This window comes from Rattus norvegicus, chromosome 1, assembly GCF_021556685.1.
Source record: "Rattus norvegicus strain SHRSP/BbbUtx chromosome 1, alternate assembly SHRSP_T2T, whole genome shotgun sequence".
NCBI classification, from domain to species: domain Eukaryota; kingdom Metazoa; phylum Chordata; class Mammalia; order Rodentia; family Muridae; genus Rattus; species Rattus norvegicus.
In genome coordinates, this window is record NC_141534.1 from 166,992,666 (window position 1) to 167,017,766 (window position 25,101).

General features: G+C 44.0%; 1 protein-coding gene across 3 annotated transcripts in view; it reads right to left on the bottom strand.

Annotated features, from left to right (window-relative positions):
* Positions 1-9,110: 9,110 nt before the first annotated feature.
* Positions 9,111-25,101, bottom strand: part of Pold3 (DNA polymerase delta 3, accessory subunit) — a 38,596-nt gene continuing 22,605 nt past the window's right edge. The window contains exons 8-12 of one of the 3 annotated variants that reach the window (XR_015685468.1): positions 22,728-22,893; positions 19,638-19,747; positions 16,042-16,145; positions 13,814-15,071; positions 9,111-10,894 (exon numbers count right to left, since the gene is read on the bottom strand). Coding sequence is in view for 2 of the 3 variants with exons in the window: in NM_001024750.1 (NP_001019921.1) it covers positions 10,692-10,894; positions 14,993-15,071; positions 16,042-16,145; positions 19,638-19,747; positions 22,728-22,893 (662 nt within the window). In the remaining variant the exon portion in view is untranslated. The remainder of the gene's footprint in view (positions 10,895-13,813; positions 15,072-16,041; positions 16,146-19,637; positions 19,748-22,727; positions 22,894-25,101) is intronic. The other 2 variants (NM_001024750.1, XM_087656913.1) reach the window with 2 other exon arrangements.

The window sequence follows — 25,101 nt, forward strand, 5'->3', positions numbered from 1 at the left end:
CATACATGTGTAGCAAGCAGTGTAATAACGGAATTGCCTTCCCAATGAATATTTCTTTACGAATGTACATATTTGGTTGCTTCTCTCAAAACTTCGTATGGGCAAATCCTGTTCCTGGCTTTGTTGTTCACTGTTTTCAAGGCTTGCCAGAATGCTCAGCGCAGAGACACAGGGTAATTTCTTGATATTCCTTTGCTTTGAGATAGGGTCTCATTTTAGCCCAGGCTGGTCTTGAACTTGCTATGTAATGACTGAGGATCCTTGTTGAGGATAACTTTGAATATCTGATCCACCTCACAGGTGCTCGAATTATAGGAATGTGATGAAATGTCATTTTATTTGAGGCTGGGAATGGAACCTGGGGCTTCATGCATACTAGGTGTCTCAGTCAGGGTCTTATTGCTGTGAACAGACACCATGACCAATGTAAGTTTTATAAAGGATGATATTTGATTGGGGCTGGCTTACAGGGTCAGAGGTTCAGTCCATTATCATCAAGGCAAGAGCATAGCAGCATCCAGGCAGGCATGGTGCAGGAGGAGCTGAGTTCTACATCCTCACCCAAAGGGAGTCAGGAACAGACTGAGCATCCCCAGGCAGCTAGGAGGAGGGTGTCCCAGCCCACCCCACAGTGACACACTTCCTCCAACAAGGCCACACCTCCTAATAGTGCCACTCCCTGGCCCAACATATGCAAACCATCACACTAGGCAAGTACTCTACCAACTGAACCACATCGTCAGTTCCTTTTGAGTAAACTCTAAAACCTTAAGAGAGAGACCCAAAGCCTGCACTTTACAGTTGACAAACTGAACCCAAAGAAGATAAACGACTTTCCTAGAATCATGAGCCAATGAATCTAAGAAGCAGATTTGGAACTTATTCATTCATTCATTCATTCATTCATCTATCCATTCATTCGTTCTTTTCTAAGTACCTGCTATGCTCCCAATATTGTCCTGGCTTCAGTGATAGAATGACGGACAGGACCGTCCCTGACTTCCTGAGAAAATTTGTATTGTGGTGGAGACTGCCCATTAGCCAATACCCCAACAGATGATAGTGATCAGTGCTATGAAGACTATGTGTCATAGGTCCCCACCCCCACCCCAACCCACCCCTAAAAAGAAAAAAAAATCCCTAACCAGTCAGCCTTCAAACCCTTGCTTTTGGCTTTTGAAGGCCAAGCTCTCTTCACTACACCACTATGTCTGCCTAAAGTAAACAAACAAAGCCCTAATTTACGAGGCTCCCTCAGCTGCCTGTGTGTGCACTTGGTGGAGTTTACACCCCATGCTGCCCTGAAAGAGGGCCAAGACCATCAGAAGCAGCAGCTGACTGGCTTGCCCGCTGAAGCAGGTGTCCAGGCACTGGCCAGACTGGCTTCTGCTGCTTTGAAACTTCACATCTGGTTCCCAAAGAGAGGAGGCGTGTGTTGGAATAAGACAGCTATTGAATCAGTGGACTGAGGAGGGCTGGAGTTGGCTAATCTGGAGAATGATGCAAACCACAAGGGGACAGTACTCAGGAACCACCAGAGAAAACAGATGGACTTGAGCTGCAGGCATGACCACTGCCTCAGCACCCCAGGCATTTCTGGGGAGGCCTCACCACCGCTGGGGATCTGTTTATTTCTTTGTCAATCATGGCATCCTCTGGTGTTGCACTTAGGTAAACAGAATGTGTACTGAGACCGCTGGCTTCCCTCTGTACTGTCCAGGTAGGGCTGTGGTTGAACAAGTGTTTTCTATTCGCACACAAAATGGCACATGGCCAACCTAGAAGGCAGGGGTGTCAGTGGATTAGAGGGAACCATTGGATCAACAACTGGGCACAATCCCAAAGATACCCACTCAACCACTGGCCCACCAGCACTCTCTCCTCATTTTGTTATGACGTCAGTTTTGAGGCTGATGTGTTATTTTGTAACATAAAGTGGACACTTGAGTAAAGTTGAATTTGAAAAAAATTAATGAAGTATGACAACTCATTTTTCTTACAGTAGTAAGATTAATGACTAACGCATTGCTCTAGAAATAATAATAGCACTTGTTGACCAACCACTGGGAACATTTATTATCTCCAGTCCTCACAGTAACCTTTATGGAGCTATTCGCTTAGCAAAGTGGGTGAGCACTGAAGGCTCAGAAACTAACCTGGACCCTTAGGGGCTCTCACAGACTGAATGACCAACCAAAGAGCACATTCAGGCTGGACCTAGGCCTCCCTGCACAAAGTAGCAGATGTGCAGCTTGGTCTTCAAGTGGGTCCTGAACGACTGGAACAGGGGTTACCCCAAAAGCTGTGGCCTGGATGTGGGATATATTCTGTATGGGCTGCCTTGTCTGGCGTGAGTAGGAGAGGATGCACCTAGACTGCAGAGACTTGATGTGGGGGCTGGGGGAATATTCATGAGCCCCCACCCTCTCAGAGTAGAAGGATTGTGGGAGGGGGGTGACTGGGAATGGGAGGCAGTGAGCAGGATGCAAAGTGAATAAGTAAAAAAATGTTTTTAAGTTAAATAGTAAAAGAGGAAAACATAAGAAACTGTCTCTGAGGTCACACTGGGTTGGGAATGTGGCTCTGACTGTAGCAAGCTTGTGTAGTATGCATGAAGGCCTGGGCTGAGTCCCCAGCACCACATAAATCTACAGTGGCAGGTACATACATAGCATTTGGGAAATAGAAGCAGGAGGTTCTAAGTTCAAGGTCACCCTTGACTACTCAGTGAGTAATCTGGGATTTCAAAACAATTCCCATTGATCGTAAATGGGCACTGAGCTCCATCCAATCCACACAGCTCTGAAGGCCAAGTATTTTTTATAAAACAACACAGTGTCCATCTCTAGATGCTCTGGGCTTCTAGAGTGTGGAGGCTGGGAATTCACTGAATTGGTACTATAAACTCGGCTACATGCCAAGTTAGGATCTGGGAATTATACACAGTTCCCATGTTTTAGGAGTGAACTTTGGGGTCCATGGCAAAGACAGTTTGAGAAACATTGTATCATATGTCCCAAGTCCGATGACTTCAGTGGATGCCTTGCTGGGCAGCCTCTGGATTTCTTAATTCACAAAATTGAGCTGACCACACTTTGTCAAACTGATATCAAGTGTACAGAAACCCCTGGTCATCCAGTAGGTACACGGTAAACATGACTTGGGCTGTGCTTAGTAGACCAGTCTGAGAGTATGGGTCACTTTGGCCCAAAGGATTCCAGAGAGCTGCTGTCATTCCAGGTCTAAATCAGAGTATGTCATGTGCGTCAGAGAAGGGTCTCCATGAGCCCTGAGAGGAGCTGTGGAACCAATCCCATCTCCATGCTTTAACCAGGACTATGGCTCAGGCAGGAGCCAAAGGATTTCCAAACAGGAGGTGACCCAACAGAGACTCACCACCCCACACTGAAGTCACTCCTAACCTTCTCCTGTCCTGGGGTTCCAGCGGGATCAAGGCAGTCATCAGTTAAGAATGGAACAAAATCTGACTTCAAATTCTTTTCCTCTGCTTGTCCTCTCAAGATGCAATTGCAGCTTGACTCTGGCTCCATACTGTAGCTCATAGCTCTCTTCAGGCCGTTAAGGATGATTTTTCTAATGTACAAACCTGACATATTAAAATTCTTTGCATAGTGCAAAGTCTAAACTATTCAGCAAAGAAAGACCCTGGCTACTTGGCATCATAATCCACAAAGCTACTGATAACGGAAGCACTGTGCTCTCCCATGCCCCTGTTCCTCCTCCTCTTTCTCCTCCTCCTCCTCCTCTTCCTCTTTCCCCTTCCCATCTTCCTCCTCCTCCTCCTGCAATGTCCTTTCCCCTTTCCCACCTGGCAGACTACAGCCTACTCAAGATATCAACTTTAGCACTTCCTCTTGAGCTTACCTCCCCTTAATCCCTCAGGCTCCAAGTCAGAAAGTCCAGGGTCCACCTCTGGCTTGTCTTCCATGCTAGCCAGATGTTAGCCAAAGGCCTCCTCACCCGGCTGACTGGTGCAGCTTTCCAGGTGGGGAGAGAGGTCTGGGCCATTGTGGACAAAGGGCTCAGGGTCCTAAACCAGCATCTCTCACCCATGATCAACAATTTTAAGGTATCCTTTGTTTTGTTCCTTATGCAGAGTCAGTATCCACACAGGTCTGCTAAGCACAGACATGTAAAGATTCTGGTTCTTCTGTCTGTTCATTTAAGTTTTATTATTAAAAGTAAATGTCCCACTTTTTCTATTTTCTTGTAATCTCTTTGAACTCAGAGTATGTACTGTGTGTGCACACATGTGGAGGCCATAAGAATCCAGGTGTCTTCCTTGATCACTCTCCACTGAACCCAGAGGTCACCGACTGACTGGTATCCAGACTCTGCCTCTTCTGAAGTAACACACGGGTGAGTGTGAACTCTACCTGAGGGACAAGGGAAACATCACAATGGCGCATTCTAGTCTGATAGTTTATTTGTTTTCTGCGCATCCCATCCAGACAGACCAGAACAGCACTGTTGGTATCGTGCTGTTTGTACCATTTTCATATGCCTTTTAAGCTGAGGGAAGTGCCCAAGTCAAGGGTTTTGTTGTTCTGCATGTGTGAGGACATGCAGGTGCTTGTGCATGAGGTCAGAGGTCTGTGCCATCTTCCATTTTCTTCTACTTAGAGGTGGGTCTCTAGGCTAGTCCAGTTAGCTAAACAGCCCCAGGGAACAGGACACCCACACACACACCCACACCCACACCCACACCCACACACACCCACACCCACACACACACACAGTGCTGGGACTACAGGCAAGCCAATGTGCCCATGTGGCTTTTCCTTGGGAGTTGGGAATCTAGACAAATGTTCTATCCACTGAGGGCCAGCCCAGAGGTTCTGATCTTCTAAATGGAGACTATCGACATGGCCTTACCTATTTGAAAAAATGGGCAACAACTGTCCCTGGGCTACTTTCTACCTGTGAGCCTGTAGCATGGCTTATTTAGGCAAAAATGCCCGATGTCCTTTGTTATTCTTACAAAGGTTGTGTCAACAGCAAGGCCAAGAATTGGGATGAACTTCTCAAGGCAAACAGTAGTCTTGATTTCAAGTGAAACCAATTAGATGGATTCCTCCAAGAGCTTAATTTACAGGGTTTCCTGGTGACCCAAAATGATTGGAAAACTTTTGCTTTTGTCTAAACTTCTTCTAAATTCTTTTTAAAAATTTTCCTAACATTTATTAGTGTGCTTGTCTAACTTTATAAGTTAGTATGGTATACAGAACATAATGGGCTGTTTACAGACTCAAGAGCACTTGGTGAGGAGGCTGCAGAGGACTAAGGAGAGTGGCTGGTAAACACTGAGACAGGCTTCAGATATGTGTGGGATCCGAACAAGCCAGCGTGCTTTTCACTTATAAAAGTGAGCATCCCCACTTGAGCAGGCCAGTTGGCTCAGCAGTTAAGGCTGCTCCTTCAGAGGACCGGGTTCAATTCCCAATCCCTCCACAATCACCTGCAACTCCTGACCTCTACAGACATCAGGCACAAACATGACGCGGACATACAAGCAAGTAAAACACCCATACACACACACACACACACACACACACACACACACACACACACACACACACACACACACACAGAGCAATGGAGACCAACTGTCATGATGTATATATCCTGCCTTCAATACTTCCCAATTCTGTGATCTTGAACAAACTACCTGTTTCCTCGTGAAAAGTGAGAATAAAAGTGCCAGTGGACCAGAGACATAGTTCAGTAGAGTATATGCCTACAGTGTACAAAGCCCTGGATTCCATCCCAGTACCACACAAATTGGGCATGATGATCTGTGCCCATAGTCCCACCACTCAGGAGGTGGAGTAGATCAGGAGTTTAAGGTCACAGTTGGTTGCAGTTGAGTTTGAGGCCAGCCTGGGATACAGGAGCCAGTGTCCCAAAAAGTACTCATCTCAGAGTTGTTAAGAGTAAGGGTTAGTTAATATTTACAATGCATGCAACAGTGTTAGGCAGATAGTAGGTGCTCAAAATGAGCTCTTTTCTCCTAGTTTCGTGTGTCAAATTATGAAGTGCTGCCCACACATTATCTTCCTAAGGGTTTGCAGCAATGTAGGTGGCTGTACATTTTTAATGAAGAAGCTGAAGTAGAGGGCAGAACATGGCCTACAGTCAGTGCTGAACAGAGGCCCTTCTGCTTCAAGCTTACATTTCCATCAGAGAACCCTGCTATCCACTGTTGGGATTCCACATAATCAAGTTGAACCTACAGAGAGCCACTGTACAAACTGACTCAAAATAACCCTAGTTTATCTGCTCAAAACTTGTCTGCAACTTTCCAATTTGAGTGGACAGGAACTATGTTAAAGATCCCCACTCATATTTTTCCTTACGTGGACTGGAGTATATGAGTGGTGAATAAAGTTCCAGTGCTGAGAGAACCCATGCAATTGGTAACCCTTCCCCAGTGTTTCTAACACTCATCTAAGCATTGTCATTGTTGAACATTGTTATTATAAACTGGTTAGTGTGTGTGTCTTGTCTCTGGTTCTTACAAATGCCAGAGTCTCTTGTCTGGGACCAAGGTGATGATCATTCAACAGCTTGGGGCCTTTGCATTTGAAAGATCCGAAGCAGACATTAACAAGATGGTTTTTCCATCCTTCGAGTGCAGTCCAGGAAAAGGCGAGCCACATGGAAGAAGAACCCTGAGAAAGCCCAAGAGACCGAAGGAAAAGCTGAAGAAGGGCTAGCCACAGAGAACTCTGAGCCTTAAAAAAGAAGGTGGTGTGAGCCAAGGGGAGGCCTCAAGGAATGAGGAGTCTGGCAAGAGTGAGGGAGAAAAATAAAGGAGGGGAGTGTGGCAACTTAGGCTTGAAATGGAAGGGCAATTCTGGAGTTACGGTGGGTTCTGATCCAATGGAAAATTAGACCAGAAGCCTTACCAAGCTTCTTGCTAAGGAGCCTGGGTGGTCATCTGTGGGTGGCCCACACTTAAGAACACACACAAAACTGGACAGAAACACAAGAGGGGAGAAGTGTCATGCAGCAGGGAGTGGCAAGAGCGGATCCTAAATGCAGTTATTTGGGTACAATGTGCCCTTCAGAGAGGGCACGGTGACAGCATGGGCTAATTTACAGAGCCGCCGGGCAATAATTCAGAGAGCAACGCTCCCTTCTCCCAACAAAACGAGGCAGCCCCTGAAGGTTTCATGGTGGTAAAAGCTGCACTGTACAGCATTCTGAGATCCCAGAACCAGTGAAAGGAGAGACAAGTTTACTAAAGTGAGTCTTGACACTGAGTGCGTTTCTGGCAGATCCGTTATTAGACGCTAGTTCTGCCCCGTCCTCGGGAAACGATTTGCTTCCTTATAAGGTTCTTCTCTTCTGCTCTGTGTAACAAAGACCATCTTCTTAAAGGAGCAAGCTAGGAGAACCTGTCCTCCCCATCCCACTCCTTGTGTTTTAAGCTAAGTAGAGATCCCTACCATTGAGAGTGTCAAGGTACTATCAGCTCTTGAAATCCCTCCTTACCTATTCTGCTACAGAAATGCAATCTGGAGTGGAGTCTAGGGAACAATGCATTGTTTGAAGCAGCTGCAGGAATGAAGCGACTTTGGCTTTGACAAGTCTCTTTAATTTCATTAGCACTTCCCATTACTAGACTTCAGATACAGTGTGCATGTACTGACAGATGTGCTATCACACCATACAGGAGCACAGGACATGCCAGCTGTCACTCATCACAAGGAACTGACTTCTAATGGAATTAAACAAAAACCAAAAAGACCCACTCATTGTTTTCAGCTGGTCTCTATTATCTATGGGCAAATTCCAAACTACTTAGCAGTATCCCAACTTCACATCTCAATGTATTTCCCCATTTTAAAATTCTACAATCTGGGAGCTGGAGACACGGCTCAGTGGTTAAGAGCACTTGCTGCTCTTGCAGAGGGCCAGGGTTCCAGTTCTGGCACCTACACGACGGCTCAGACCTTGGATAAATGCCTTCTGATCTCCAGGATACCAGGAACACACACAATGCACATACATACGTACATGCAGGCAAAACACTCATACACATATGAGACAAACTTTAAATCTATAATCTATTCCTTCACACCCAAAGCCATGCTCTTGGCCTGGAGCATCCTTCTCATTCTTCTTTCTTGGTAAAGTCACACATGTCCTTCAAAGGAGTGTGTGGTTCTCTCCCCCCAGCTGACTTTGAGACCCTCCTCCTTGAAAGCGCTGAAGAACGGACTTACCCACCACTGCAGTCGCTGCCCTGCAACTCCATTTTATAAACTCATGTCCGTGGGATCCTTAACAGTTTCTACTGCATCCTGTGTTCTGGTCAGATGCCTGATGTATGTTAGACACAGCAAATGTTTGAATGAACAGCAAACACTGCTATCTATACGCATTTCTCTCAACAAAAAGAAAATTCCACTCTTTAAAACCTGCCATAAGACAGGATAACCATCTTTCCCTTTGGATCAGGTGTAAAGCCAGGAGGCCTCCGAGAGGACATCATTTGGGTTGTATGTGGGGTAGCTGTCTGCACCCACCATCGGGAGAAAGGCAGCACCCAGTGCCCATCACTGTGGACCACATTCAAGCTACAGGTACCAGTTTCACTCCGCATGCTGAGCGGCTCAGATATTTGCCCAATATCATCCAGGCAGCAAGGGACGAAGCCAAACCAATACAGAACCCCAGATCAGGACTAGATTCTCCCCCTAATGAACTGAAAAGTAAAGAGAGGCTCTCCCACAGGACTGAAAAGATGAAGACAGCAAATAACTGGTCCATCTCAGACTACAGGCACGTGCTTAACAGCACAAACGGAAAACCAGCCTGTTCCTGGGCAGCATTTAGATAACTGTGCTCCTGCCGCCTGGCTGTCAAGTAACAGACCCATCAGACATTCAGTTTGGCTCTCGGTTTCAAAACAGCTTCTTGAATTTATTTAACTCCTGAGTAACCCAGTAGAGCACTGCACAGACTGGAGAGAAGCCACCACTCAATGCCTGCTTAACTTTGCAGGCAGCTCAGAACCCAGGTGGCACATTGGGTACAGAAATCGAAGATTTGCATTCTCCCTGTAAAGATACAACTCCAACTTGCACCAATTCAAGTTTGGTTTTATTAGAAATCCCACCATAATCAGATTTTTAAAGACTGGATGGTTGCCTTGTAACTTTTCCATTCCCATTTAGAAAGATAACTAGAAGCAATGACAAAAATAACCACTTAAAATAGGGGATTCTTCCCCCGAGTTTCTTGTAAGCGTAAGTCCAGGCATTCCACTCTTCCACTCAGAAAAGAAAAATAAAAGGCTTTGGAGCACACCAACCTTTACTCAGATGGACAAAACATCTGCCTCCAGTTCTCACGTTAGACCAGGACGCATATCCAGAGTGGCTGGTCTCCATCCAGCCCATGCTTGCTAAAGCAGCCGAGTAAATCCCAAGGTCAGTCCCAACCCCAACCTTCAACAGTAGGAACTGCTTACACCTCTTATGACACAAGCCAGGCTTCGGCGGAAGGGTCGGGTCAGACACCCCTCATCTCCCGTGGGTGAATCACAACAGCAGTCATGTTTGTGTTCTCTTCCCTACAGTTCAGTGTGCAAAGCCATTGCCACACAACGTGAACAGGGCTCACCTCCTGCCCGGCCATAATGGAAGGTGACTGAAAGTTATTATTAGGACAAAAGTACAAAAGCAAATGTTTAATTGCTGTTTCTATCTATAACCAGTCATCCCCACCCTCTCCTTTTCCTGGGGAGCCTGTACTGCTGGGCAAATGAAGAACCTAGCAAACCAAGGAGCAACACCTGTGTAGAAAGGTGGGCCTACGTTCTCCCTTCCTTCCCAGAAGGGGAAACTGACATTTCTGGACTCTGTATTTCCTTGGGAGGGAGAAATTATCTGGTGCTCACCATTTCTTCTTTTAACCTTTCATCAATACAGGTCCCATCTCTAGGGTATCTAGAAGAATAGACCACACATAAGCACCGTGTATCCTGTGTTGACAACGTGACAGCTCTGGCATTGCCCACCATGTGACTTTAGGCCATTTCTGGTGACGCTGGGTACGTTAGCACATCTCTGTCTGTGCTCTTCCCTAACCAGTGAGTGTGAGGGAAGTGTGAGGGAGCTTCCATGATGAAAGGACTGGACAATACACACTGGCCAAGCCTGGAGCCAAGCGTCACTTCCTGCATCAATGGAGATAGGGAATTATAAAATTTTAGCTCCTCATCTGACCAAGACTTAAAAAGATTTACAGGAAACAGTTTTGTTGGGTCAGGGGACAGAAGTATGGTAGTAGGAAGAGAAAAGTGAACACATCCAGTAGAATTCATAAAATAAAAACAGTCACAAGTTCACAGAATAGAGAGGACCAGAAGAGGAATATGGCACAGGGCAAGTAGGGCCCAGCAGGTAATTCTTGAATGAATTCTCCTAGGCAGGTCAATGATTGTGCTTTATAAACTTATTACAATGTAACAGCTTTTAAAATATTATTTTGCCTCTTGCTTGCAGGAGACTAAAACAGAAGTGGTACAAGTGTCCACGATGGCAGAGCAGCATTTGGTCCAGGCGAGGCAAGGAGCCAGGCAAACTTACACAGTAAGTGACAATCTATACTTCTTGGTCTTCTCCCTTGACCACCCCAAGTCCTTCCAGAGACAGCATTTACTTTTTCTGGAAGAAGCCAGTAATGGAAACTTGTCTGTTGGCTTTGCCCAGAGCAGCAGCCCCTTTCTTGGGACCCTTCCGTTCTTCTCTGGGCTCCCGTTTCACAGTGGCAGCAGGGGGTCTTTGTGCTGAGGCCATCTTCATCTTCGTCTCCTCCTCACTGTCTGTGCAGGACTCACTCTCATAGACTTTCTCAGTCACTGGAATAAAAAAAAGAAAGGACATAGGTAGACTGAGTCATTTACTATAAATGGTAAGTTGTCCTGCTGTCTTTTTCTTACTGAAAAAGCACATCTAGACTCAGCCAGAAACTAGCCTACAGTCACATGGCTGACTCCTCCACAGTGTCCCCCGTCATCAGATGGGCCTTTATCATCTCATTGCCCACATCTGTAACTTGGGTCCTAGTCTACACTGACTAACTTCCTGAGCCCTACATATGAACTGTATGGCAAACACCGACCTCTAAACTCCACGCTCTCACTGGCTTCCTGAGTCCTATTTCCCTGACCTGCACCCATTACTGATTCTGCCTAAGCACTCTCCCGCCATGCACACTTGTAGCTCACTCTACCCTGGTGTCAACCACTGCCCCAAAGGAAAGCCATAGTTTGTTACTCAGTTTTTGAAACCTAATAACTACTACTGAACCCAAGATTTACTACAGCCTACATCATGGTGAAAACGGCCTCAAACAAACCATTCTAGATGATACACTTGAAAGTTTTAATGGACAATGATAAAATAAGAAAAAATGTTACCAGTTTCTTACTCCCTAGCAGCAGCAGGTTTTCCCTCTGCCATTAAACTGGGCTTGCAGAGACGGCTCAGCTGCCCAGAGCACTTGCTACTCCTGCAGAGGACCTGACCTCAGTGCCCAGGACACACATTACAGTTCACAACTGCCTGAAATGCCAACTCTAGGGAGGTCAAATATGCTCTTGTGATCAATCTCCTTGGGCACTAGGCACACATGTGGTGCATACACATGCATGCAGTATACATATAAAAAACTAAAACTACTCAAACTCTTCAAAAGGAAACCTGGAAAAGTACTATGCTAGAGGCTAGTCACCTCAGCCCCAGCGAGCGCAGGCAGAAGCAGTGTTCCAGTCATGTTCTAAGAGAGCAGATGGAGAGACTTTCTACTCCACGGCATCACACACCACCAGGCCACACACAGAGCTACCTCGCTGAGATGAGAACTAAAGCAGCAGCACCACCTTTCCCGGCCTCTCAGGATGCAGCAGGTGATGCAGAAGCAGTGAAGGGAAACATCTCTCCACTAAAAATGTGACCTCATGTGCATAAAAGTGTGTGAAGCAATCAAGTTCAAAGTGAAATTTCCCCATCAAAGAACAGAGATGTTTCACACTCTTATTCATTGATAATTCCTTCTAACAAAAATACACTGAGTAAACTGTTCCAAAGTTACAGGCACAGGGATTCAAATACCTGGGTCCTAAAGCCCGGGGCTGTCCCAGTGTGAACATGCCCTGGGTCAGCTGGGGACCTCGTGGGAACACTGCTGGATTCTAGCTCCAAATTCCGCACTCAGCAACAGGTCTGTGGTAGAACCTGAGAACTTGTTTTATGCACATTCCCAGACACAAACACTGATGGTCTGGGTGACACTTGATGAACCAATGTCCCCCATTCCATTAAAATGGGGAGTGCAGCATATACGGATGCACGGGCAGTCCTTGGCAAGGCCGTTCCAGTGTGTGTGAGGTCCTTTCTTCACAGTGTGCCCTGCTGGAGGGTAAGTGGCTGCCGCCTCTGCAGCACGCCTCTACCTTATGCACCTAATGCAAACGCCAAGTATCCCCCATGGAGGTCTTAGGAATTGTCTTCACTTTCAAGAACTGAGAACCCACTCTGCTGTCACAAACTTTAAAAATGTAACTCAGACTGGAGGACTTGGACTCTGGTGATCCGATTAGAAGTGCAGCATCTCAGTCAGTGTGATGCAAGCACCTGACATCTGTATACTTGGAGTCCAGTAAGAGAACCCTGACGAGACCAGCCCAAGTTATACGGTTAGACCATGCTTACAAAGGAAGAAAGGAAAAGAAAAGGACAAGAAAAATGCAGAAGAATTCCAATTTTAGTAAGACTTTCAGGTACTTCGCGTAGCTAATAATATTAGAGAAATCTGTCAACCTTTTTGCCAAGATACTTGAGACATTTCCACTGAATATCTACAGTCCAGCAAGCACGATCCCAGAACACCTTCCATCTCCAAAATGCACTATGATACTTACAACTCAACTCATGGGACAAAATTACGAGCTGTTATTATTTATTTCTGTCAGGAAGATCTGAAGAGGCTATGGTACATTACTTGGAAAGTTAAAAACCAGCCAGGCCATACCAACCAAATGTCTCAAGCAGCACACTTGGTGTAAATTAAAAGGGGTGTTCCTACAGTTACAGCTTAGCTACTTCAAACTACAGGACAAAGGAGATTTGAACTTCAAAGCACAGCCCCTCTATGTTAGCTGAACCTGTCACTTTCCTTGGCTGCCATTCTAAAAAGCCTGCTGTGTGGACAACATTCCATTTAGTTTCTTTGCTCTTAGAAACCCCTTCCTTGATCAGAAATTCACCCTAACCTAGGTCAGGGCCCAACACCATACTTGCTGCTATAACCCTCAGGAAAAAAAATCTAGCAAGAGAAGGACAGCCCCTGTGCAGGTCCATCTGCACAGTTGAAGCAGAGTGAAGAAAACACAGCCAAGATTCATTAGGTTGCACTTGGACTAAAATTAAGGGTGCTACGTGAGCAGTTCCCATCACAGCCTCCGAGCCTGTCAACAGTCTTGTGTGGAGAAAAGCTCACAAAGAAGCCCATGTTCCATGCCTGCTCAAATGTGAGGGCTCAGAACAAAGCAATAATTAGCCACAGTCTCCTAGTGAACTCTCATAAAGATATCCTTTACTTTCTCCTTTTAGAGTAAGAATGACAAAAAAAAACAAAAAACAAAAAACCTCACTGATGCTTTTTACCTTTTTAATTAAAAAAAAAATCACAGCTCAAATAGCTAAAGCATTCTAATTATATAAAATATTAAAAGCAAAGCAAAAAAAAAAAAAAAAAAAGGCCCATAAACACATACCAAAGTTCAGAATGCACAGGTTTTCAGGAAAAGTGTCACAAAAAGAGGACCAGCGCATGCTGAGAGTGTTATTCCCAACTGCAGATGGCAGTCACAGTGACAAGCCTGTCAGAAGCACGGGAGATGGGATGACAGGATTGGGCATGCAACCAACACAATGTCTCCACACGCTTTAATGAGCATCCTGTCAAGGAAGAGTTGATTCTTCAGAGCCAATCAATCTTCTAAAGATAGAAAAGGACAACCAAAAAAGACAGGGTAACCTGGTGGTGGTAGCGCAAAACTTTAATCCCAACACTTGGGAGGCAGAGGCAAGTGCATCTCTGAGTTTGAGGCCACCCTAGACTACAAATTGAGTTCCAGGACGGCTAGGGCTACACAATAAAAACCATGTCTCAAAAACCAAACCAAAACAGCAAAAAGATAAGGCATTAGAATCTTCTCTAGGAGATCCACTTCATGATGGGTGCCATAAGAAAGGAGAAAAAGAGGGGGGCGGCTTTAAAAAAAAAAGGAGAAAGATTATCCCTGCTCCAACAAACCACAGGTTTTACAAGCCTAAATCCATAACTGCTTCCAGACAGGAGAGCTTGGTGTTGGAATCCGATCATGTCAAGAGGCTCCAAGTGTGGAATCTCAAAAGCCCCACTGAAGACCACTGAATTGTGGAAAGAGCCCGAGCTGGCACAAGGAGGAAGGCACAGGAAGTAGGGAGATCAAATCATATGCTCCTGGGATGAATGAGACTGGGCACCGAAGACTGACTCGCCAGGATCCAATCATCTTCAGGAAGCTTCTTTTCTACCACTGAAATACTTAGCACAATGAGTAGTCACAAGAATGTTTCTCAGTGTTTGAGACAGTGTTGCTACCTCATCTGAATCTTCACAAAGACTCCACTGGGAGGCAAAACAGATATTTCTCTTCCATTCCACAGATCAAGAAAATCTCTAGCAGAGATGACATGGCTTCGATGTCACACACTCAGAGCTTTATTTCATGGTTTAGGGCCCACACAAAAGCCCAGTGTTCTGACTTCACTGCAGTGGGCTTTGTACTCTGTATTATAAGTGTGGGCCACGGGCCAGAAGCAGCAACTTGAATGACCTAGAGAATTCACATCTGGGATAGACTGCTCTGCAGGGGATCCTAGTGCCCTGATTCAAACATCTGTCTTACCCATGCAGCCTTCTTCATCCACAAAGGTTTTAGATTTCAGTACACGCTTTCGTTTTCTTTTGTTTTCTCCACTTGAGCGCTAAAAGAGCAGAGTAACAACATTAAGTTGACCAGTGAAGCTAAAGAGAAAAACCACCTCCTAACATGACATTATAATAAAAGGAAGAGAAAGGAACTCTACACAGCCCTGCCACTCTGCCAGAATGGTTACTGTATGCACTGGCATCGTCCCAAAGACAAACAGGTTAAGGACCTTAGTAGAAGAGACAGACAAGGGCAGCATACACTGCTGCGGTAGGCTGTGTAAGGAAAGCTGGGGCAGAGATTTTCTTATGGCTCTGAGTATGCACCCATGGAGAAGACACTTGCTGTGCCCAGCCTTGGCTCTGGAACACCATACCCAGCTAGTTTAGCCAGAAGCACACATTACTACTGTCACTTTCCTTTTGTCTCCACTTCTTTCATCCCATTCTTTGGCTATGATGTAACAGCATGAGATTTACAGGAGTCTTAACAGAGTAGATTAAGAAAACTAATGGTTACAAAGAAAAGGAGGCTTATCAGCAGACTCTTCTTAGCATTTCACCACCCATACTAACAGACATGGACAAGCCACAGCTAAAGGGCATTCAAAACTGCACGTCACTGTTTGTTGTGGTTTTTCTCATCCAGTCTTTTCCCTGAAGAACAAATCTGAGTTTTATTTTCTTTTATCTTTCATAATTTGCCCTGGTATAGGCAGGGCCTCCTTTTGCACAATTCCAACTGCAGCTATGCAGCACAGCAGCCATATGGTAGTGGTCACAAAATCCCCAACAGCTGCCTGTGAGCCACCTCTGCTGCCTTCCTAAGGCAATGCCCTAAGCCATGGCTCCCTCAGGTGAGAAGAGAGGCATGTCCATCTGGCCAACATGAGGAGGAGCATCACGAGATAGAGCCAGCAACAAGCACTGGTGAAACACAGAGAAAGTGACACACAATTCAACATGGTGACTATAGGTTCCTGAGGGAGAAAAGACGCACAGGAGGGAGCACTCTGGTGGGTTTACCTTGACAGGAGGGGGCTCAGTTTTTGGCACAGGATCAGGAGGTGGAGATGCAGGAGGTGGAGATGGTGAGACTGCTTCAAACATCTCAGGAGAGTCTGCGAAGACTGGGAAAGCGGAACAGGCTTAATGAAGGCAAGCTCTAAGGGGCACGCTGCCTTCTCCACTGCATCGGCCTTCACTCGAAGTCATCAAAGGGGATTTTACAAGCAGTAATCACGACAACCAAGGACTCCGCAGTTACAGACTTAACTTTAAGAAACACATTGATTTTAAAGAATTTCTAAAGTGACAATATCTTAGAGATCATCCTGGCCAAGGTGAAACACAGAGAAAGTGATACACAATTCAACATGGTGACTATAGGTTCCTGAGGGATAAAAGACAACAAGATCAGAGCATGAAATTGGTTGAAAGATACTGATCACTTACCACATGTCTGGAGTTTCACTTTACCCTCACACAGCTAAGAAACAGATCTTACTCCCATAATACAGTTCAATAAACAGAGGTTTCAGGAGATTCCTTCACTTGACAAAGGCTCCTAACAAATTTTAAACCCATCAGTGTGATTCCATAGCCTTCCCTACCCTACCATCCATGTTCTTATCACACATGACCAGAAGGCAGTGGAGACAGCCTGCTCTACTCAACACGTCACAGCCATAAAGATGCTGCTGTGGTCTGGTGATGACTTACCCCTAGACTGTCTATGAAAGCTGGTCTCCATGAAGGACCTAACAATGAAACCTGATTAGTAGTCTTTGGGACTATTTCTAGTGACTTCACTGATAAGCCTTGCATGGGCACAAAAAGTTAGGAGAGAAAGAATGCAGTGAAATGGGACCCACAATGGAGCACCACGGAGAGGAATCCCAGCGTTTCTCAATAAAGAAACAGAGGTATGGTAGAAGGCCGTCAGAGTAGAGGGGATGAGCTTGTCTGAACCTGAGGCCCTGACCAGAGGCCTTGCAATTATACAGTGTAGTGAGCACTCTACACTGAGCTATGTCCCTAACCCTGACCTGCTGCTGAATCACCACAAAGAAATTGCTAGTCGTGGGCCTTGGCAGCTGCTTCGTTTCACCTGTTCCCTGAAACTCTAGGCTACATTCAAATTCTTTGCACGAATCTTGGAACTGAAACTGTCTTCACTGTAGGTCAGTGTTAGAAATCATGATAGTGAAAGGCTCATGGCCAAATGATCTAAAGAGGTGAGGCAGCACAGCCAGAATAAAACAATAAATGAGACACTTCACATATGAAATGGGCTCCCTAACTTTGTAAGCTCAGTAGGGCAAGAGACAGAAATGAAAGAAAAACAGTGCAGTCAGTGTCAGTCTAGCTATGAAGCCAGCTTCAGGAAGCCAGGGCATGATGGGGGCCTAAGAAAAAGAAGTGTCATACCCCAGAACCAAGAACTCAATGTTTGGAAGTAATAGCTAATTAGACAACTGGACCTCAGTGGTCGGAGGAAAGTCTAGGCAGCAAGGAAGGCAAAGAAAAATTTTTTTAGCACTCAGTGATAAAGCTGGGAGTTTCTGTTCAGTTCCTCAAGAACATGACTTACAAAAGGAAATGGTTCCAATGGCTCCCCCTGGCCCCTCCTAGCATGGCACATAACTGTTTACCTATGTCTCACTTCAAAGAGGCAGGGATGCCAGTTGTTCTGGCACTAACGCAGAGCAGCAGTAACTGGGTTTGCTTTAAATGAAGGAGACTAAGCACTTTCTGAATAAAATTAGGAGTGAAGAATATTCAGGTCGAGGGAAGACCACAGGCACTGCCTTCTTTCCACTCGCCCACCTCCCAAAGAATCGTACAATAATAAATGTCATAACCCCACGGGAGAGAAGAGAACAGAGATAGGGATTTCAACACGTCCTAGCAATGGAAGGCAGACGGGAGAATGCTGACAACAAAAGTCGGTTCCGTGATTCAGACGGGAGGGATTACCATTATAAACTGTTCTATCTGACTTTAAGGGAGGATAAACCAACATTTCCTACTTTATAAACATTAACCACTCATTCTCATAATAACTCCACAAATCATTATTTGTCTCATGTAACTGAGGTTCAAAGACATTTTTTAAAAACTTGCCCATAGTCAGTCTTTACCATTAAGCCAAGCCTTCTGACTTAACTCATCTTACTGACGTAAATATGCTTTGTACACTAAGTATCTGAAATAGATTTGTAGTCGATGATGAAAACATTCCCGTGGCAAAGCATGAGCTCAGGAAAGCAGCTTTGCTGGGAAACTAGCTTCAGCTGACCAGCAATGTAACCAACCACTTGTTTGTCAAGAGTCCTCTGGCAGAGACTAGAAATTCCAACTCCTGGAAAGCAGTCACCGCTTCCTAGGACTCAATACTTACTGTTACAATACCTATCATTACCTAGGGAACAATGTGCACGCGTGTGTGCTTAACATTCTTCACAAACAACCTGCAAGGACTGAAAACCCTCGCAACCTACCACAGCTATAAAAACTATTCCTTCTTAGCAACACAGAGACTAACTAATGTTACTTCTTTCTGGGTCTGGCATATTTCTTTTTTTTTTTTTGGTTCTTTTTTTCGGAGCTGGGGACCGAACCCAGGGCCTTGTGCTTCCTAGGTAAGCGCTCTACCACTGAGCTAAATCCCCAGCCCCTATTTCTTTTAAATATGTAGAACTGCTAAAGGTACTCAGGGTGAAGGCGAGGCTTTGCTGAGGTGTGAGAAGCTACCGTGTGTCAAGCGCTGTCCTGGCATTTCTGACCTGTTGTCTTCATGTTCACAAGGAGCTGTAGTTTGTAGTGACATTGTAACTTTGGAGGAGTAAACATGGAAATTAAGTCTCTGCCCAACATTAGAAAACACAGGAAGCAGTGCAGGAAGATTTCAACCCAGGTCTGTGTGTGTGAGACTCTGGTGCTCCTGCTATCACTGCACGCCTGGGGCACATCTGCTAATGCCCAGTCTGAGATGAGAGACCAAGCTATTATAATCAGTGGAACACAAATAAAAAGTTAGAGATCGTATAAAGGTTCGAGCAAATCCTGATGGCTTTTCAGACACAGAAATTTTAGAATAAAATGATTTAGCCAGATGCCAAAATGATCTCTGGCAGAGGAAAGAACCTGAGGGCCTCTGCTCTGTCAGCTGCTGTCACATGCTGCTCACCGACATCACGTTTCCTTGCACTCTTTCCCTACTAAGTACTCCTAACAGCCTGCAGGTATTACCACTCTGTGGCTACCATCGTCCACAGGACCTCGACTCAGAGCTGGCACTTTCAGTGACACTAGACCATCCAGTTTAGTAGCTCCGTGAGAGCAAGAAGTGTATGCAAGTGTGTGCAAGTGTGCATGCGATTCTACAATATGCACATTAAGAGCCAAAGGAACACCAGCCTTAAAGAGAAAAGAAAGCTCTTAGTATGTGCAACAGCATTCACAAGTTACCAAATGATCACTATTCTGATCAAAAGACCGATGTAGATTTCAGTGAGAAATACTCTGCTTTCATTAGAGTCCACAATAAGTGACGCTTTAGGTCCCTGAGCATGAACCAAGAGATGATCCCCCTAACAAAAATTATTAGCAATATTTACCTTCATCTTCACTGCTATCGGACTGAGGAAGCTTGATCCTTCTCCTCTTTTTCTTCAGGTTTTCGGTTTCCTTTGCTTCCTCATCAGATAAGTCTACTCGCTTGCCCCTGCTGCCATCCAGGAATAAATGAAGCCCGTTACACAGAGCACACATTTCAGTATGTGTATGTTCCTATGCAGCTTCTTTTAGAGCTCACAGTTTTAATTCCAGAGGGTGGAAATAACAAACAAGAAAAGATTTAACTCTTTTTTTGTTTATTTGACATAGGATTGTTTTTTGTTTGTTTGTTTTTCTGAGATAAGCATTCTCTGTGTAGCCCTGGCTATCCTGGAACTTACTCTGTAGACCAGGCTGGCCTCCAACTCAAAGCTCTACCTGCCTCTGCTTTGAGTGCTGAGATTAAAGGGCAGACACAACACTATGTAGTGCTGGCTGTCCTGGAACTCAATGTATAGACCAGGCTAGTCTTGAACTTACAGAAATGCTCCTACCTCTGCCTCCTGAATGGTTAACCACCATGCCCAGTGAGACTGGTTCTCTGGGGATATATACGGTTATAACTATAACTACATCACTTTATAGGTGGCCAGAATAAAAGGTTTCCCCAGTTCTCCATAGGCCATTTTTTAATCTAGAGTCCTCTAGATGGCCCCCAAACCCTGCTAACTGGCCTTTTAGTTTTTTAACACACAATTAATAAGCAGCTAATCAGCTATAATACAAAGACCAGGAAGGAAATACTGTTCTCAAGAAGCTCTGGCAGGCCATGCCCATAATTTCCACAGAGAGGCTTCTAAGACTAAGGCCAACCTGGGCCTCGCAGTGAAACCTTGCTTCAAAAGAGGAGCCTGCTCTGGCCAAGTGCACTAGCTACTATAGGACATGATAAAACTTAATGGACAAATAGCTGTGGGATACGACTGTTAAACGCTAGTAGACATTCAACAGGTAGGAAGGGAAGATAAGTATTCTACAGTGAAAGAACAGTGTGAACAAAGGCACAGACAAGACCATAAAGTCATCCTAATGATGTAATAAAAACCTAGACTCTGTCTTGACATTTTTCAGCTTTTCTGTCTGCTTTCTCCATTACAGCTTTCACTTAATCTATAAATAATTAGGGGCCTATTGTGTGTTACAGTCATGTAGATATGTAAGCCAGGGTCTTTTTGTCATTGAATACCTGTCTTATTTCATTTTGAACATCATTTTTTTCCTACTTCAACTAGAAAAAAATAAAATAAACACAACATAAGCCAAAAGAAATAAACATATTAGTGGAAAGCAATGAAATAGAGAAGAAAGAAAAATTTAAAAGCCCAAAGTTGTTCTGTTAAGGAGAAAAGATTAATAAGCCTTTTACAAAAGGAGGAAAACATGTACTTCCAAGTAAGAACTAGAGAATAAAGGAATCTGTAGTCTTAACTATACAGTCTATAAATACTCCAAAAACAAGACTGCATTGTGAACAACTTTAGTAAGTTCAAGCACTTAGAGGAAATAAATTCCTTTAAAAGCACAACTTACTCAAAACCAAAAAGAACTAGAAAATCTGAATAACACTATCTAAAGAAGCTCTCACACACAAAAATAAAAATCCTTCCTATAAAGAAAACCCAGGCCCATATTCACTGATAGATTTATCATATATTTAAATGTACTGGAAATACATCTACATAGGGCCAGAGATGGCTCAGCAGGTCAAGGTGCTTAGTGCCAAATCTAATAAACTATGTTCTATCCCAGGCCCACATGGCGGAAACTGACTCCCTCGAGAATGCCCTCTGTGCCATGGTGTGTACATAGCCCCCACCCCAGACAATAAATATAAAAATAGAAAATAAAGTTCACAAAGTCTTTTGGAAAATGGGAAACTCCTCTTAATTTATGAAGTTAACACAAGTTTGATACTAAAGCTAGCCAATTACCAGCAAACAGATGACATAAAATAGATATTTGAGGATATAGATATCCTCAAAAATATAGAAACAACCCTCCCTCTAGAGTTACATCAACTGATCTAGCAGTGTGTAAAATAGTATGACCAGGGAGCTAATGCTAAGAATGCAAGGCTGGTTTAACATTTTCACGTAAATCAGTATAATCTACCACATTAGCAGAGAAAGTTTATGAGCCACCTTAGTAAAAGCAGAAAGCGGGTGTAAAATGTAAAATCAATGAGTAAAAGCCTCTCAGCAAACCTGGAATAGAAAAGAGAAGAAGCCTCAACCTGGTAAAGGACACCTACTACTAAAAACCTACACTTGACTTGCTGTTCAACAGGGAAATACTGAGTAGATGCCTGGTAACAGCCTCTAACAGTCAGTGTTGTGATCATGGCTGGGGACATTTTAATCCACATATATCATGTGTTCCTGGGAGGTAAGGCCCACTGGACAGAGCCTTACCCCTCTGAAATGTCACTATTTTGTTGCTCCAACTTTACCACAAAAGTTGGTTCTTTGTGGGCCTATCAGTGCTGACAGTGTCCTTTAGAATTTCTTTCAACAGACTAATTCCTACCAGCTATGAGGTAGTGTCTCAAACTCCTGGATCCATTTTTAACAGCTTGTGTGCTTTTTATTTTCTTTTCTAATTACATTTTACCACTTGAAAAATAAACTCATTGATATAAAAAGAAAACAAAGAACTTCTTCTCTTAAACTGGACTGGAAACAGTAACTTCTCACTGGGTAATTTGATGTGAAACACAAGCACACACACACACACACACACACACTCACACACAAGCACACTTACACAGTGTCTACACACACACATTCACACACAGGCACATTTACACAGTGTCTACACGTTTAACCTGAAGTCTGGAGGCAAAGGCAATCCCTTTGCATCAACAGGGACAAATGCAGCCCTGGATCCTAAATCCCCCAAGCCAGCTGCTCTGTGGTCCTGACTCACTGGATGAGCCATGGGGCTTCTGTCTTCACTCTACCTGGATGGCTGCATCCCTAAACATTAAGTGGGACTTAATGCTGAGCTGAAAACTGCCTGCTGCAGACAACCAAGCAGACCATCTCACCTCCACAAGACACTCTCCCCTCCCCCAAGGGACAAAATTTTCCTACCACTTTTTTTCCTTCTGCTGCATCTTCACAGGCTCTGACTTTCTGCTGGATTTCTTCAGAGCTGGGGGAGCTGCCAGCTTTGGTTCAGCGACAGACACTGGAGGTTGCTCCACTGTTTTTTCTTCCTTTACTGCTTGTTCTGAATCCAAATTGACTTTAAGTTTACCTACAAATAAAGTACGGCAGATGATGTACAACCCATCATACAGTAGTAATCCATCACTCTTTGACAGTCCACAGGTAACATGTTAGGAGCAAGGGATAAAAAACAGTCCCTGTCCTAAAGGAGATCACAGTTGATTAAGAAAACATCTGCAATCTTCATTTCTGCTCCTCACTAATCTCTCATTACCTCACAGCTCTAAATGACAGCAAACAAAGACCTAAAAATACCAAATTCAGCTTTGGGGCCTTAACTTTTTTAACTACATCTACTACTTTATTATATGTATGCTGGGTGTGTGTATGCCATGGTATATGTGTGAAGCTCAGTGGTGTATGCTCTCTCCCTCTACCATGCAAATCCCAGGGATCAAATCGTCAGGCCTGGCAGCCCTTAAGTTCATCTTAATTTACAATAGAAACAGAGCTGCAGGTAGTCATGATGTTCAAGAATAGAGCTTAAAACTGGGTGACTGCTACATTCGTAGCAACATCTTTTCTATTCTACCTTTAAAAAAAAATTACTTATTTTGTTTGTATGGGTATTTTATCTGCATGTGTATCTGTGCACCACATGCATGTCTAGAGCCTGTGGAGCCCAGAGGAGAGCATTAGTTATAGATGCCCTGGGTAGTTATAGATGGTTGTGAGCCACCATGTAAGTGCTGGGAATTGAACCCAGGCCTTTTAGAGGAGCAGCCGGTGCTTTTTAACTATTGAACCCTGTATTCTACCTTTGAATGCCTAGATGTTCCCATCTCACTACCACCTTCAATGATAAAACTGAATTAATTCAAATCTGCTTCCCTCTGGGCAAGTCCAAAAGTATTTTTTCTCTTTGAGAACTGGAATAATATTTACAAGACACTATCAGGTACAAACATTAAGTGAGTTACCTAAGGTATCACTGAGAGGAAAAGCAAGCTCTGGATATGGGCCTCAGTCAGTTCAGCTCCTGATCTGGGTCTCCACACTAAGCTGAGACACCACAACACACATAAGCATCCACGTAGGACAGGAAGGACACAGCCAACCAAAAAATACAGTAATGCACAATCTAGTCTCATGCATACCCAGTGATAGTGTTTGTAGGCAAAGTCACAATACACAATCAGAAAGCTATGTATAGCAAGTGCTTCTTCAAAACAAAAACAAAAACAAACAAACAAAAAACCCAGGTTGGGTTGCCTGTTCTGAAACTGCTTACTCAGTTTCTAAAAGCACGTATATTCTTTGATAGTACAGATAATGGGTCAGAATGCAAATGCACCTATTCATATTTTTGAGGGTTTGTGTGGGAAACCTAAATGGTGGGCTTCACTACCCCAGTGGTAGTATCATTGCTTCAATTTTCAATTTTGTGGTTCCTATCTGTGATTTTCAAAGTTTCCCACCAAAATATCCCAAACTGACTAGGAAAGTGAATATTTTGCAAGCAACAAAATTTCATTCTTTTAAAGGCTAAGTAAACTATCATTGTCTGCAGCTATTTATGGGGAAAGGCTGTTTTGTTTTCCATTCTATGCCCAGTGTGCAACAGTGACAAACACATAGTAGGTATTCAATTAACATTTTATAAAGGGATAACATTTGAAATGTAAATACATAAAATATCCAAGAAAAAATTTTATTTGAAAAAAATTTTTATAATTTGACCTTTTTTTTTACTGTTAGATGCACACATACAAATAGTCAAAAACAGTTTTAAATAATTAAAGTTCTTCACTGAATCTTAAGGTTCCAAACACATAAAACAACCACAAAAGCATCAAAATTGTTAAGAAAGAGTATTGGACTGAATACATGTCCCAGTACCAGGCACACAGGCTAATGACAGTGTGCCATGCGTCATAGAAACAGGGACCTCCTATGCACTGTTCAGTGCCACCATCAAAGCATGTTTCTGGATACCTTCCAAGTACCACATTTTCTACTTTCACAATAAAAAGGTTCTAAGAGCCTCCACAGCACATAAAACACACCATCACTCCAATCCTCCTCGAGTACTGACTGACCATCATGGAAAAATAGAATTCACATTAATTTTGCTTGGATAGGCATGCAACAAAAGGCCACAGATCTCTGTGTGGTTCCTACATTCTTCTTGGTATTCTGCCATGTACCCCCAGGGGATGAGTACTTGATATGAGAAGTATAAAAATATGTAGCTATTGGTTCTAACTATTGGTACTTTCCATTAAGAAAGAATTCT